Here is a 14183-nt window from a genome sequence, read left to right as displayed (position 1 = left end):
GTTCTTCCATTTTTTCTTTTACTTTCATTTCAGGTGACTTCTGTGCTCTCTTTTCCTAATGGGCATAATAATTTGTCTTTAAGGACAGAGTATAAGTATTGTGACTCTTAATTCTAAAGGATGCTTACTTAGGTCCTTTTAACATCTATTAAGTTTCCATTACTAGTTTCTCCATTTTATACAGAGACTGGAAAAAAATTGGTTCTTCTGACAGCCACATTTGTGCCTTGCCTATAAAACTATAGGACTTTCTCAAATATGAGCATAAAACCATGAGAGTAGGGAATATATCTCAGTGTCTCTAATGTATATTTGAAATATCATTTAATGAGGAAATTGGAGTTATACAAATACGCACACACATACACACTCAAAGTAAAGAAAAGGATACGCTTCTTCCTCAGATAAGGCAACAGCATTGTTTCAGGATCAACATTTTTTTCTATCACCTATACCAAAGGGAAAATAAGAGTTAGGCATACAAAGTTGAGAGCTAATATGAAATTCACATCGGTAGGATCACACTAATTTGAGGGAAATGCAAATTAATTAGCCCTTCTACTCATATTTTCAAGTAGATTTCAGCTTTATGGAACACCTGTGATATGCAAACCACCTCTCTTAGGTGTAATTTTGAGCCCCACCACAATTGTGCTGCTGTCCTTGGTCCTGAGTTATTGCTCTTCTCTAAGGCAGTTGTTTCCGCTAACAGGAACACTACCTCCTGTCCAGTGTTTTTCTAGAAAGTTTAAAGCAGGTGAGAGTAAAGACATTAGTAGAACAGTTCAGACTGGAGAGGGAGTAGATGAAATAAGAAAAGAAAGGAGGGAGGGGAATTGCTGGAATATAATAGCCTCTAGGACATTGATAGAGTTAATTTTTTAAAAGATGTGTTTGTTTATCTTGTTCAAATGATTGTGGTTTCCAGTAAAAGATAACCAGCCATGGCCCCAATCAAATAAACAAAGGGGAAGATAAACCGTGTATGCTAAGTGATGAAAGACTATGCAGCAAGGACACACTTAGGCAAGTTTACGGGAGCAGCCTGGCAGCATAACAGCAGAACAGCATGCTGTCTTTTCCCAAGGATGACATCAAAATGTCATGATTGGTTATGTTTTCCAAAGTGATCATGTTTTCTCTTTTTTCACTAAAAATTTGACATTTCTTCTAGATTCACAGAACACATAGAGGCATGACTTGCTTTGCCATTTCAGAAGCTGAATTCATCTTTCACCATATTATAGTAATTTTTCCTCCTGGGAAGTAGTAGATGAGAAGTGGACATATGCTTATTCTAGGGCTGCTGCCTTACCCTCAATTTTAAAAGGTTATACACCAGGCCAGGTATGGCATATGCCAATTACCAAGGTCAGATCTGTGCCCTAGAAGAGTCTGTAATATAGAAAGATTGGTGTGTGTGTGTGTGTCTGTTTGTGTGTGCGTATGTGATAAGAAAAAATATGGGGGACTTCTCAGGTATCTTCAATTTAATTGGCTCTCAAATGGAACTCTTTATTTTATTTTCCAAACTTACTCCTTCCCTTCTTTTCCTTAAACTGCTTTATGGCCTCAGTATCTGCTAGGTCATCTAAGCTAAAAAAACCTGAGCTATTTTCAACTTTTTTTTTCCAGTCCACCACAATCAGTGTCACCGAGTTCTTCCACTTGGGCTTCCAATGATACTCTAAACTCCTTTCTCTTCTACTGTCACTACCCATGAGCCCATATCATCTATTGTCCAAATGATTATAAGACCTGCCTGACGGGTCTCCCTGCCTCCACTCTTGGTACCCACAATATTGTCCTCTGCACCACGACCAGAGTGACTGCTGTGAAACCCAAGCCTGATCATCTCATGTATATGCCTAATTTAACGTGGCTCCTGGCTGCCAAACTGCCATTCCGGGAATTCCTGAATCACGGAGACGCTTGTTAAAATGAAACCCCTATGGAATCAGGATTTCTGGTAGGGGGAACCAGAAAGTGTGCTTTTTAAATGAGTAGACTGAGTGGATCTTAGGTGAATTAATAGCCAACCATTTCCAGAATACAAGAAGAAATCCGAACTCAGGCCACACGGATGAACTGGCTAGTCCAGGGGGTGCATTGGACTTTCACCTTCACTGCATGTGCATGCAAGCTTCCCTCTGTCCTGAAAATCTGTCCTCTCTTCTTGGCAGAATTTTGTGTGTCATCCGTTCACCACCCTGCTCAAATGTTCTCTATGGAGAGTGCTGCCACCTAAAATACCCTTCCCCATCTCTAAGTAACCATCCTCCTCTTTGTTCCCATGGCTGATGTCTTCACCTCTTCTTTTATGACACTTTTTACACTGTATCTTAATTATTTGTGTGTGTACAAGACTATCTCGATCCTGAGAGAGGCCATCTTCTGCTATTCTTCTTTATGCCAAACACTGAGCTTGGTGGTGGGGATATATCACAGGATGTAATAAGTGTTAATTAATGAAATGAATGACTGGAACATGCAATGTATGATTTGGTATGAGATACCAAGAAGTAATGAATAATTTCTTACAGACTTGGGCATCTGAACAGATGGAAAATAAAGAAAAACACAGAAGTTATTGGTGGCAGAAACTGTAGGTTGTCTATCCTGGCATGCATTCTCCTGTCCTTCCTTCCTGCTACTTTGGCATAGGAATGAAATGGCTAGAACCCCAGCAGTTATCTTAGACCATGAGGCAACACGTTCATGGCAGGAGACAAAAAAGAGAGAAGAAACCTGGGTCTCAGATAACACCATAAAGCTTCTGCCCCAACCTCACAGTGTCTGTTCCTAGATATGATGGTAAACCACAGAAGCCCCGTTTTAATGAATAGACATGGTCTGGGTAGCCTAGTTAGTAAAGAATAGCACTTTAGGCTTGCGGAATATTTCTACATTTGAGGAAGGAATTCATGGAAGAAGGTGGTCATGCTTGTTTGGGTATGTGTTCCAGGAAATGTTCAAGGGATTGGAATCTGGCTCAAAGTCCCGCCAGTTTGAAATGTGTTGTTGTTGTTGTTGTTTTGATATAGTGAGTGTTGTATTTGGAGGAAGTGGGGGCAGGGATCTAGCATGCATCTTGTCCTGGCAGCTCTGGGAATGAAACAGGGAGGTTAGGACTCAGATGGAGGCTAGGAGGTGTAGAGGGGATGGGTAACAGTTATTCTGGTTGACTCTGGATTTGAGAGATGTTGCCAGTTCTCCCGTCAGGGTCATTGCATGTACTCATCTCAGCATAGCCTTGAATCTGAGGGTGGAATCTGCCCCACTGTATCACTGCCAGCCCTTTTGGGAGAGTCCAAGTTCATGCCGTACTTGGTTAAGAAATCACTTTTCTCTGTGTAGTGCCAGTGACTAGTGCCTGAGGAGGCCCTGCCAGATCCAAGACAGAGTCAGAAAGAGAAAGGAAGAGAGAGATAAAAGGGGAGAGAGTAGAAAATAAGGAAGGGGTAGAGGTACATGTGAAGGGCCAAGGCTGAGAAGGAGAAGAGGAGGAAAGAAAGGGGTGTATGTTGTGAGACGCAGTTAGTAGAGAAGAACAATAATCCATAGCAGCCTCAGAGGACAGAAAGAAGCCTCAGGGAACAGCCATGAGGACATACCTTCCTGAGCTTTAGGTTGCTTTTGAAATTCATTTTGCTTGTTACTTCTTTCTGCCTAAGCTGCCTCCACCTTCTCCACTTTTCTCCGAATCATCACAGCCATTCCAGAAGCCCAGAAATTTCCTCTCTCACCCTTGTAAACCAAGAACCTTAGAGAATGCTAGCCAATAAACTGCTCTTTCCAGATTCCTACACCAATATCAAAAGTCTATGCTCATTGTGCAAATAATGCAGGATGACTGCTTCTTAGCATCCTTGACACCTCTAAGCAGGTTCTGGCTCTACTAATGAAATAGATTATTTTCTACTCCAGATAGTAACAATTGTTTCCACATATCAAGTGTTTACTGTGTACATGTACCCTGCTAACCACTCTCCATGCAACTTAATCAGCCCCAATTTCAAAGGAAAAGGCTCTGTTATTAGCTAGATTTTGCAAAGGAGAAAACAGAAGCTCAGCGACATTAAGTACCTTGCCTGAGGCCCCAGATCCGCCACGTCCAAGTCTCAGAGCAGATAGCACAGGATTCAAACCCAATCCCCGACTAGTTCCAAGGCCCATACCTTTGATTTCCACACCTCATTGCCTCATGAAATGACATGCTTCATTTCCTGAGTTGAGGTTGGAATGTGGCATCTATGGTAGAATTTATTCATGGGTTCTTCCTCCCTTAAACTCCATGTTAAATGGGTCATCTGTTCTTCTGGGGGCCTTGGTAGGGTGAATAAGATTTCAGAAAATTCTCTGCAACTAGGTCCCTGGCCAACGTGCACTGTTCTTGCCTCCAGATGTCATACCTTCTGCCTGAGGACAACTTTTGTTGACCTGAGAAAATTTAGCAAAAAGCAGAATAGAAGCCAATCATGTCACTTATTGTCTCCTAAGTGGCTTTACTTCTAAGCTTCTTTTTCAAAGGTGGGTTTTTAATTCCAGAGATTGCGTTTGACTTCAAAAGCCCTCTTCTAGGGTGGGTTTTCTCTCCACACTCTTCTCAACAATCTCTTACTCTCTGGAACCACAAAGTTTATGATAGGCTGGGCACAGTGGCTCAAGCCTGTAATCCTAGCACTTTGGGAGGCTGAGTCAGGGAGATCACCTGAGGTCAGGAGTTTAAGACCAGCCTGGCCAACACGGTGAAACCCAATCTCTACTAAAAATACAAAAATTAGAGTGGTGGTGGGTGCTTTTAGTTCCGTAGTCCCAGCTACTCAGGAGGCTGAGGCATGAGAATTGCTTGAACCTGGGAGGCAGAGGTTGCAGTGAGCTGAGATTACGCCACTGCACTCCAGCCTGGGCAACAGAGTGAGACTACATCTCAAAAAAAAAAAAAAAAAAGCTTATTCTAGTTCTTTCCATGTAAGTAATCACGCTTGTTTATTAGTACTGAAGCACACACCTAACAGAATTTAGAAGGGAGGAGAAGGAAAGGGAAAGATTAACACAATTTATTCTAATGGTAATTGCAAAAACAGAATCAATATCTCCAGATTATACTTTACAAATAACCATGGGACATTTGGCCCATAGACAAAGTGAGTCCATAGATAAGAACTAGCTTATCTAATTTTAAAAATCAATAGAGCACAAACTATTGTTGGCCGTTATGTTAAAAATCCCAATATTTGTTTGGAAGTGGGGGAAGGAGAAGTGAGGAGATGTAGACTCAAAACCCCTGTTTCTTCATTTAACCCAAACCCTTACCATCACCTATAAAGCCCTAGTAATCTGGCCCCTGCCCATGTTGCCAGCCCCACCAACCTACTTTCTTATCACACAGAAATCCTTCCACCTCAGGACCTTTGCACCTGCCATTCCCACTGCCTGGATGCTCTTTCCCAGATGTTTGCATGGCTTGCTCTTCACTGCATCCCAGTCACTGCTCAAATGCCACCCTTTCAGACAGGCCAAAACATCCATCCCCTCTAAGTATCCTGCACACTCTCTGTCCCCACGCTGTGCTTTATTTTTTATATTAGCACTTCTCACTTCCTGACATTACACATTTCCACGTATTTATATGCTTGCTATCTCCCCAGCACAATGTAAGTTCCATGCACACAGGGACTTGTTATTTCTGTGCTCTGCTGTATCTCATAAGACTGGAACACTGCCTGGCATACGGCAGGCCCTTAACAAAGAAGTGAATTGAATGCTCATGATCACTCTTTATGAAGTAAGTGGTATCATCCCCTTTTAACAGAGGAACTGGCCTCTGAGAGGTTAGGTTTTCTCAATCAGAATTAGAATCGGAATTGAAGATTTGTTTGTCTAAACAACAAAACCAGTGTTGTGTTTACTATATCATTCTGTTACACAAAAGAAAGAAAAAAATGATATTTCAATCACCTCACCCCATTGTCATATTTCACCCTCACAGCAGTCCTGTGAAGGGGTCCTAACGACCCCCTTTACAGATCAGGGAAAACAAGCTCATCTTATCCAATGTGGAACCCAGGCAGCAGGGGCAGACCAAGTTTTTGAGGAGCCTAACGTACAATTTGGGGGATCCTCTTTAAGACACATAATACAAAACCACAAATGAAATTAGGCTCAGGGTCTTAGAACAGGCCTCACAACTAGGGCCTGATGCTTCACCCTGGTTAGCTTCCAGGGGAGGCAGCTGGTGCCCATCAGGAAAAGTGTTGCGGCTGCCCTTAGCCAGAAGCAGGGGTCACAGGTGGCTCTGAGTGAACCAGCACCAACACGAGCACCAGGGAAAGCAGGTGCCACTGCTCTTGCTTGGTTGTTAGCTCTGTTTTTGTTGTTTTTAAGAGACAGGATCTCACTCTTTTGCCCAGGCTGGAGTGCAGTGGTGTGATCACAGCTCACTGTAACCTTGAACTCTTAGACTCAAGCGATCCTCCCCCTTCACCCTCCCCAGTAGCTGGGCTACAGGCACACACCACCACACCTGGTTATATTTTTTTGTAGAGACAGGGTTTCGCCATGTTGCCCAGGCTAAACTCGAACTTCTGGGCTCAAGCAATCCTCCTGCCACGGTCTCCCAAAGTGCTGATTACAGGCGTGAGCCACAGCTCTTAAGGGAGCTCCTTAACCTTCCTGCCTCAGTTTCCTCCTTCAGAGTAATGTCGATGAAACTGGAACAACATTAAGAGTGAGCAGAGTTGATGCTCACATTCAGGGGGGTGTTTCAAAGGAGGCCCACGGGGCTTTGCTGCTCCCAGACATCGGACACTGCCTGGAACTGTTCCTCGGGTTGCACAGAGCGAGCCCAGCTTCTGAGGGGACAGAGCCCGCACCCAGCAGTGGACCCCGTGAGGACCTTGGAGCCCCCAGAGCCTGACTTGGGTTCAACTCTGCCAGGAATTAGCTGTGACTTTGGAAAGTAACGATTTCTTCATCCGAGAAACGATGGGGGTGGCTTGAATGTGTTCGTCTCTACGGTCTTGTCCGGAATCTAAGTTGCTCTCTGCGCTTCCAAACACACCCCGCGAGCTGAGGCTCAGCCTTCTCTGTAGGCTGCTCTCAATGTACTGGGCACGTTCCCGTTATCGGCTGGGATTGAGGGAAGGAAGATTTGGGAGTGCTGACCTTGATGGGCAAGAATACTTTTTATCTTACTGTTTAGGGAGGGCGTGTAAAAGTTTGGTAATCAGCTTCTGAGCCTTGGAAGGAGAGGAAAGGGGAATATGAGGAAGTTGGGGGCCCAAAGATCCAGGACAGTCCCTGAAAACGCAGCCTTTATCTGCCCCGGAGGCGGGGTGGGAACGCGAAGGCAAAGCCGCTGTTAAAGGAGAAAGCCAGTGTGTGCCTGAGCGCCTTAAGCGGCGGGCACGAAAGGATGGGACGAACGGCCGGGGCTCCTCTCTGCCACGGCCCGGGCCGCGGGTCTGGGGGCAGGGGCAGCCCGCGGGCGCTCACCTTGCGGCCGTTCACGTAGAAGAGCAGTTCGGACGCCCTGTCCATTGTGGTGTCCGCGCTGGTTCGAGGGCCCAGAGCGGGAGGCGGCGGTTCTGGGAAGTAGCGGGCACCTGGGACCGGGGGGCACCGACCCGCCGTGTGGGGCGGGGCTTGCTGGAGCCTGAAGTCCAACCCACACCCTGACCGAGAAAGCCTTGATTAAGATCCAAAGTTCCTGAGCTCATTGCCAGGAAAACTCTTCCCGAGACACCAGCACGTGTGTGGGCGTCACTGGCGCCCTCTATGTGGGCGGAAATCATCCGGCGAAGATGAAGACGACCCCTTCATCTCCTCGCCAGTGGCGCTGAGCGTCTGTGTCACACCCTCTTGCGTCTTAGCAAACTTTGTAAGTCCTGGGACATTGCTTTTGATAGTCTTATGTTATTGCGTATTTTAGGTGGTGTTCCAGCTGGATTTAAGTCTGGGAACAGTAGTACCTCTCCTCCAACCAGGCCTGCTGTAGTTCTGGACTCTTAAGTGTAAACAATCATATTTATTCCAACTCTGCAGGAGCGGATCTTAGGGAAAACAAAAAGGTTTACAACTTGATCTTCTAGAAATATAAGGTTGGTGCAAAAGTAATTGCGGTTTTTACCATACCTTCCAATGGCAAGAACTGCAATTTTGCGCCAACCTAATAATTACTGGTTTTAAAACGAAGAGCTACCTTGATATAAATTTAAAAATTTTATCACTATTTACAGTTTATCCAGTAACTAACCACAAAGTTTATCTGGTAAATAAGAACAGAGATGTAAAACATCTTGGAAAACTTTAAAAAAAAAAAAAAACAACTTGGAAAATACAGCAAAGCATAAAAATAAAGATCACCTAAGTCCACAACTTAGAGCTTACCACCATTCACTTTGGTCTATCCTTACTTTTTGAAACATGTACACCTTTAAAAACTTAAGTGGGATTAAACTAGTTATTTTCCAGGCTTCTTTTCACTTGCCATACCTTAGAACATTTTCCCATGTTATTTCATTTATGTAAACACAAAAATTTTGTTGTGAAATTTTCCAAACTTTGTACATAAAAGTGAAGAGTGCAACTGGCATCTACCTGCCCTTCATTGAGTTTTAACAAAACATTTTGCCATACTCCATTTTTTGTAGTATTTAAAAGCCAATCCTGGACATATTTTAGCCCTAAATACTTCAAAAACACACATACACATTCTTTTAGTCAGTTGCAATGCCATTTCTCAGTGTTTAAAAAATGTCTTTTACACTTGACTTCTTTGAATCAAACAAGAGCTGTGCAATGTATTTGCATGTGGTCTCATCAGCCTCTTTTGATTGAAAACAGACTTTTTAACACTGTTAACATATTGAAAAAGAAACCAGGTCAGTTGTCCTATTTAAATGAAACATTTTTTGAATGTGGCTCTCCCTGGGTTGTTTTTCTACTCTACTTATTTCCTGTGTACTAAATATTAGATCTAAAGCTTTGATTAAATTCAGGTTCAATTTTTTTGTGGGGAGAGGGCAAGAACACTTCATAGGTGGTACCATACACTTAATATTGCAGCACAGCAGGAAGCATATGGTGTCTGGTTGTTTCATTCATAATGATGCTAACATTGATCAGTGGGTTCTGAGGGCTATTCCTTTGTAATGAATTTCTTCATCAACATTTCACCTAATTGTTTTACATCCATTAGTTTTAATAGGGGGTTGCAATTTTTCTAATTCTAGTCTTTCTTCCTCATTCATCAACTGGGATTCTTTGAATAAAACTATCCATCCTTCACTGGAGCTATTGACTAAACCCCTAGAGCACTCTGTACCCCTACTGCAGTCTCTCAAAGTGTGGTACTAGGACAATCCTAGGACAGAGTTACCGGAAGCATCTGATTAAGATGCAGATTTCTGGGCCCACCCTTTAGTGGTCAGATACTGTCTAAAAAAGTTTTCCATCTAGGTAGAATACAGTTTGAGTAGTTATTTGAATTCAATAAACTGTGTATTGATCTCAGATATGAATAGGATTTTTTACTACTTATTACTGGAAGAGTAAGTGATCTTTAAAATAAAGTTATAAAAACCAAATTCAAAAGAGCCTGAAAGGTTAATCTCCTCCTCTAAGTCATCAGATTACATATAATAGAAGTAATACAGAAGCTGACATTCAACATGTATTTCTGAAAATAGAAGAATGAAGGGAGAGAAAACGGGCCAGGGAAGGAGGTGACTTTTAAACCCTTTTAGATGTCCACATATATTGAATGGATTAAAAACACACAGCAAAACAAGACAGACTAGTATACAAGATAACCAATGCAAAGGTATTTAACACATTTTATTTGCTTAAAACGTTAATAGCTATTGTTTGGTTAAAGGCTACTAGGTAAAAAGAAGCTTAAATAAATAGGAAGATGTTATATGATGACCAAAATGACTTAAAAAGCTTAATGTTACAAAATAGCTATTTTATGCACATATACCTATTAATAAATATTAAGAATGGACAATCAACACTCCATGAAAGGCCAAAAAAAACACTTTTCATCAAGCACTTCATCTTCTTGATACTAGTTATATTTCTGTTTTGATTCCTTATGCTTTGAATCAAATTCAGAAAAACCAGAATCCATACATTCACTTCATCTTCTCATCTTGCTGCAAAGTAGAAAAAAAGGAAGATTAGTAACAACCCGAAATTAATGCTTTTGCTGTGACGCATGGAGAAGAAAATTGTTTCATCATATCAGTAGAAAAGAAGTTTCCTTAAACCATAAGCTTTGTTAAATATTTGAAATACTCTATTTTTTTCTGAAATCTTATAGTTCTATCAGAGTATTTCAAATAATTCATTTCAAATATTTAAGAAAAATTAATCAACATAGATTTTATATATTACGTGTTTATTACATAGTTCCTTTTTATTAGAAATTTAGCATATGTTCAAGAACATGTGAAAATATACAATTTAAAAACAAAGTAAGTGCTCATGTTCCTACACCCAAGTTAAGAAACAAAATATTACCACACCTCCAGTGTGCCCCTTTCTGATCACATCCCTCTCCTCCCCAAAAAAGGGACCACTATCCTGAATTGTATTATCACTCCTTCTTTACGGTTTTTGTTTTAAGCACTTGTGTATTGCTCTCCTAAAAAGTATAATGTTTGGTTTTATCTATGTTTAATAGATATCTTTATATCAATGGAATCGTACTGTAGGTGTTTTTCTGTGACTTACCTTTTCCACTCAATATCTTCATTCATTTTCAAGCCTCTCCTTTATTTAAACATTAAGCATTTTATATTCTGTGTCTGATTTGCTGTTTCTGCTGATACCTTGTTCCCCTGTGTATGTAGTGTTTTTCTTAACTATGAGCTAGCCCTTCATTTTCCTTGGAACTTTGGCTGTGCAAAAAACATGTTGAGGTGTGAGATGGACAACTCCCTACAAAATATTTGCTTCTAATAGACAACAGGGCACTACAGTTCATGCACTAATTATACTCAATCCTCAGCTTCAATTTTTTTGTGCCTTCGAAATATTGTGAATTCCAGCTATAATCTAATAAAGGCTGTATTTTGGTTATGAATTCTAGGGAAAGATTTTTTTCCTCCTTAATTCAGCACCCAAGTTATTCCCTGGGGCTGAGCAAGCTAGTGGGGAGGCTATTTTTAGTTTGCTCTTCTACTGAGAAAGTAGATCAACTTTGTGGAAGAAGATCTAATAGCCTCTTTATTTTGGATAAACCCTAGGATTTGTCTTCTGTCCCTAGCCCCATAGGGCTGTGAATGAAATGTTTAGGTTCACCTAGTTAGACAAATATCTTCAGGATAAGGTCAGTTCCCCTCTGAGTTCCTGCTCTCATTTGATCTTTGATCTGAGCTTTTCTTAGTTTCCTACTAAAAGAAACATTGGTTAGCTAATAGTCATTAGCTAAGAAATGCATTCAAGGTACGTTTTTTAGTATTTTACCCAATAATTTTATTTTTTCAGTAAGAGGGTGGATTCATGCACCTAATACATCATGTTTCAAGATATAGAGTTTATTTATATTTTACATGCATGTGTGTAAGTATGGTTTTTAGATGAAATACATAGACATGGTCCCAAATTAAAAAGGTATACAAGATTAGGTGGAAAGGTCTCTTTCACTCCTTTGTACTCCTCTCCAGAGCCAGTGTGATACCACTGCCTTGGGTAATTAAATAGTTTAATTAATCCTGTCAAAAGAAGTACCTACTCTAAATAAAACACAGCAAAATACTGTAAGGAAATAATGTTCTATTTTAGTTTAGATGTACAGTGCGTGCAGATGATTTGCTATACAGCTTAGCTGGTAAAATTTTAAAAGCAAAGTCACAACATTCAGTATAAATTCTGAGTGATGACCACCCAGTTGCCACATTTTTTCCTTCCTTCCTTTTTGGATTGGAAATGGTATGCACTAGGTATATCACAGCTTCTAGTAGCTCCTATGAAAATAGATCCTAATTAAAGCTGCTTGCTATTATGGAATGATCATCATAGGTACTGAAGATATGAGTGGTAGGAGATATCAGGAAGGTCACATAAATATGTTTTTAAAGTCTTTATCTCTTAAAGACTTTAAGTCTTTACTCCAGAGCACTGAACATGACAAATGAGGACACTTTTAATATAAAAAAGCCCACAATCCAAAATGAATAGGTAATAATTATGATATTTACATAGCAAAAAGCAGAGGAACCACCTTTCTGAAGCAAAAACTACAGGAGATACATGGAAACACAGGACACAATACATTTTAATATACGACTCTTAGTATAACCTTAGTACAAAACAGATCATTTATTTACAAAAAATAAGTAAAGAGAAGATCTAAGCAACATAATAAATACAGTAAGTCTATGGATATATATCAAACTTTAGATCCTGATTATAGAGAATACACATTTTTCGCAAGCACTCACAGCACAGTTATAAATGCTGATCCTATAGTAAGTCACAAAGAAAATACTGGCAATTTCCATAAAGCAGAAATATTACGATAAATAATTTCTGACCAAAATGCAATAAAACTAGATTTACAAATAAAAACAAAAAACCAGAAAGGTTCATCTACCTGGAATTTTTAAAACCTCCTAATAACTCCTGAAGGAGAAACTTAAAAAACCACATTGAAAACACTATGTATCAGAATCAAGATACATTGAAAGCACTGATCAAAGAAAAATTGATTGCAAGAGACACTTATTTTTAAAATTTGTTTTTTGTGTTCTATTTATTTATTTTTATTTTTAATTTTTTGAGTCAGGATCTTTCTCTGTGCAGTGGCACAATCATGGCTCACTGCAGCCTCAACCTACCAGGCCCAAACTATCCTCCCACCTCAGCCTCTCTAGTAGCAGCTGGGACTGACTACAAGCACATGCCAACATGCCTGGCTATTAAGTGTTGGGATTACAGGTGTGAGCCACTGTGCCTGGCCATAAAACACTGTTATCTATATAAATGAAAGAATAAAAATAATAAATGGAAATAAGAAAACAACAATAATAAAGTAAATCAAAGAAAACACAAAGAAGGAGATAATAAATATGAAGCAGAAATCAGTGACGTAGAGAACAGAAAAATAGTTCCAATTAGTAAATCAAAGTCCTGATTTTTTGGAAAAGTTAATAAATAAACTACTACCTAATTTGATCAAGAAGAAGAGAAAAAGAACACACACAAAAAATGATAAATGATATAGGTAAAATAACTATGGGAAAAAAATTTAAAATTAATTTACATGTCTAATTCATAAAAGATAATTTGCAGACTTTTATGCAAATAAATGTGAAAACTTAGATGAAATGGATAATTTCCTATGGAAATATAATACAAATAATGAAAAAAATACAAATAAAAATTGACCCCATTAGAGCAAAAAAGCTTAAACAGACTAATTTTCACACACACAAAAAATAGTCAACATTATTAAGGAACTATCCCACACAAAACAATACTAGGTCTAGATGGTTTCAGAGGGGGATGCTAACAAACTTCCAAAAACCAGAGTCCCAATGTTCTAAAATTATATAAGTATGTAACATACAAATAATTATAAACATAAATTATAATGTACTATAAATTATAATGAAATATAAATTATTTCATTAAAGGAACCAAGACAGTGACCTTTCTTGATTCCCTTAATATGATACCTAGGCCAGAAAAAGACAATTCAAAGATGGATAACTATAGACTCACATCAATTATGAATGTTGACATAAAAATTCTAAACAATATTTTGGCAAACTCAATTCAACATCACATTATGAAAAACATACTCCATGACAAAGTAAGATTTATTTCAGGAAAGCAAGGTGAGTTTGGTACTAGAAAACTCATCAACAGATGCCATGTTAATGCATGTAAGGAAATAAAGTGTATGATTATCTTCATAAATGCTGAACAAACCTTTGACAAAATTCAACAATCATTCATGATAAAAACACTCAATAGGCATCAAGGGGCATTTTCTTAGTAAATTATGTACATATCTTAATCTTAAAGCAAGTATCTTGTTTAATGGAGAGACAAAAATACTTCAACAGAAGTATTTCTACTAAAGTCAGGAACAAGGCAAGCATGCCTACTATTCCTGCTACTATTTTAACATTGTACCTGAGTTATTAGCCAATGCTAATAGAAAAACA

General features: G+C 39.5%; 2 protein-coding genes across 2 annotated transcripts in view; both read right to left on the bottom strand.

Moving 5' to 3' along the window:
* AOX1 (aldehyde oxidase 1) overlaps window positions 1-7783 on the bottom strand; it is an 88933-nt gene extending 81150 nt beyond the window's left edge. The window contains exons 1-2 of the mRNA XM_025404993.1: window positions 7498-7783; window positions 392-449 (exon numbers count right to left, since the gene is read on the bottom strand). Of these exons, the coding sequence (XP_025260778.1) occupies window positions 392-449; window positions 7498-7542 (103 nt within the window). The 5' untranslated portion in view covers window positions 7543-7783. The remainder of the gene's footprint in view (window positions 1-391; window positions 450-7497) is intronic.
* Window positions 7784-9814: 2031 nt separating this feature from the next.
* SGO2 (shugoshin 2) overlaps window positions 9815-14183 on the bottom strand; it is a 52789-nt gene continuing 48420 nt past the window's right edge. The window contains exon 9 of the mRNA XM_025404994.1: window positions 9815-10160. Within this exon, the coding sequence (XP_025260779.1) occupies window positions 10145-10160 (16 nt within the window). The 3' untranslated portion in view covers window positions 9815-10144. The remainder of the gene's footprint in view (window positions 10161-14183) is intronic.

The sequence above is a fragment of the Theropithecus gelada genome, chromosome 12 (genome assembly GCF_003255815.1).
Source record: "Theropithecus gelada isolate Dixy chromosome 12, Tgel_1.0, whole genome shotgun sequence".
In the NCBI taxonomy this organism is placed as follows: domain Eukaryota; kingdom Metazoa; phylum Chordata; class Mammalia; order Primates; family Cercopithecidae; genus Theropithecus; species Theropithecus gelada.
Note: the sequence above shows the minus strand (reverse complement) of the source record. Positions and strands in the feature narration are given on the sequence as shown.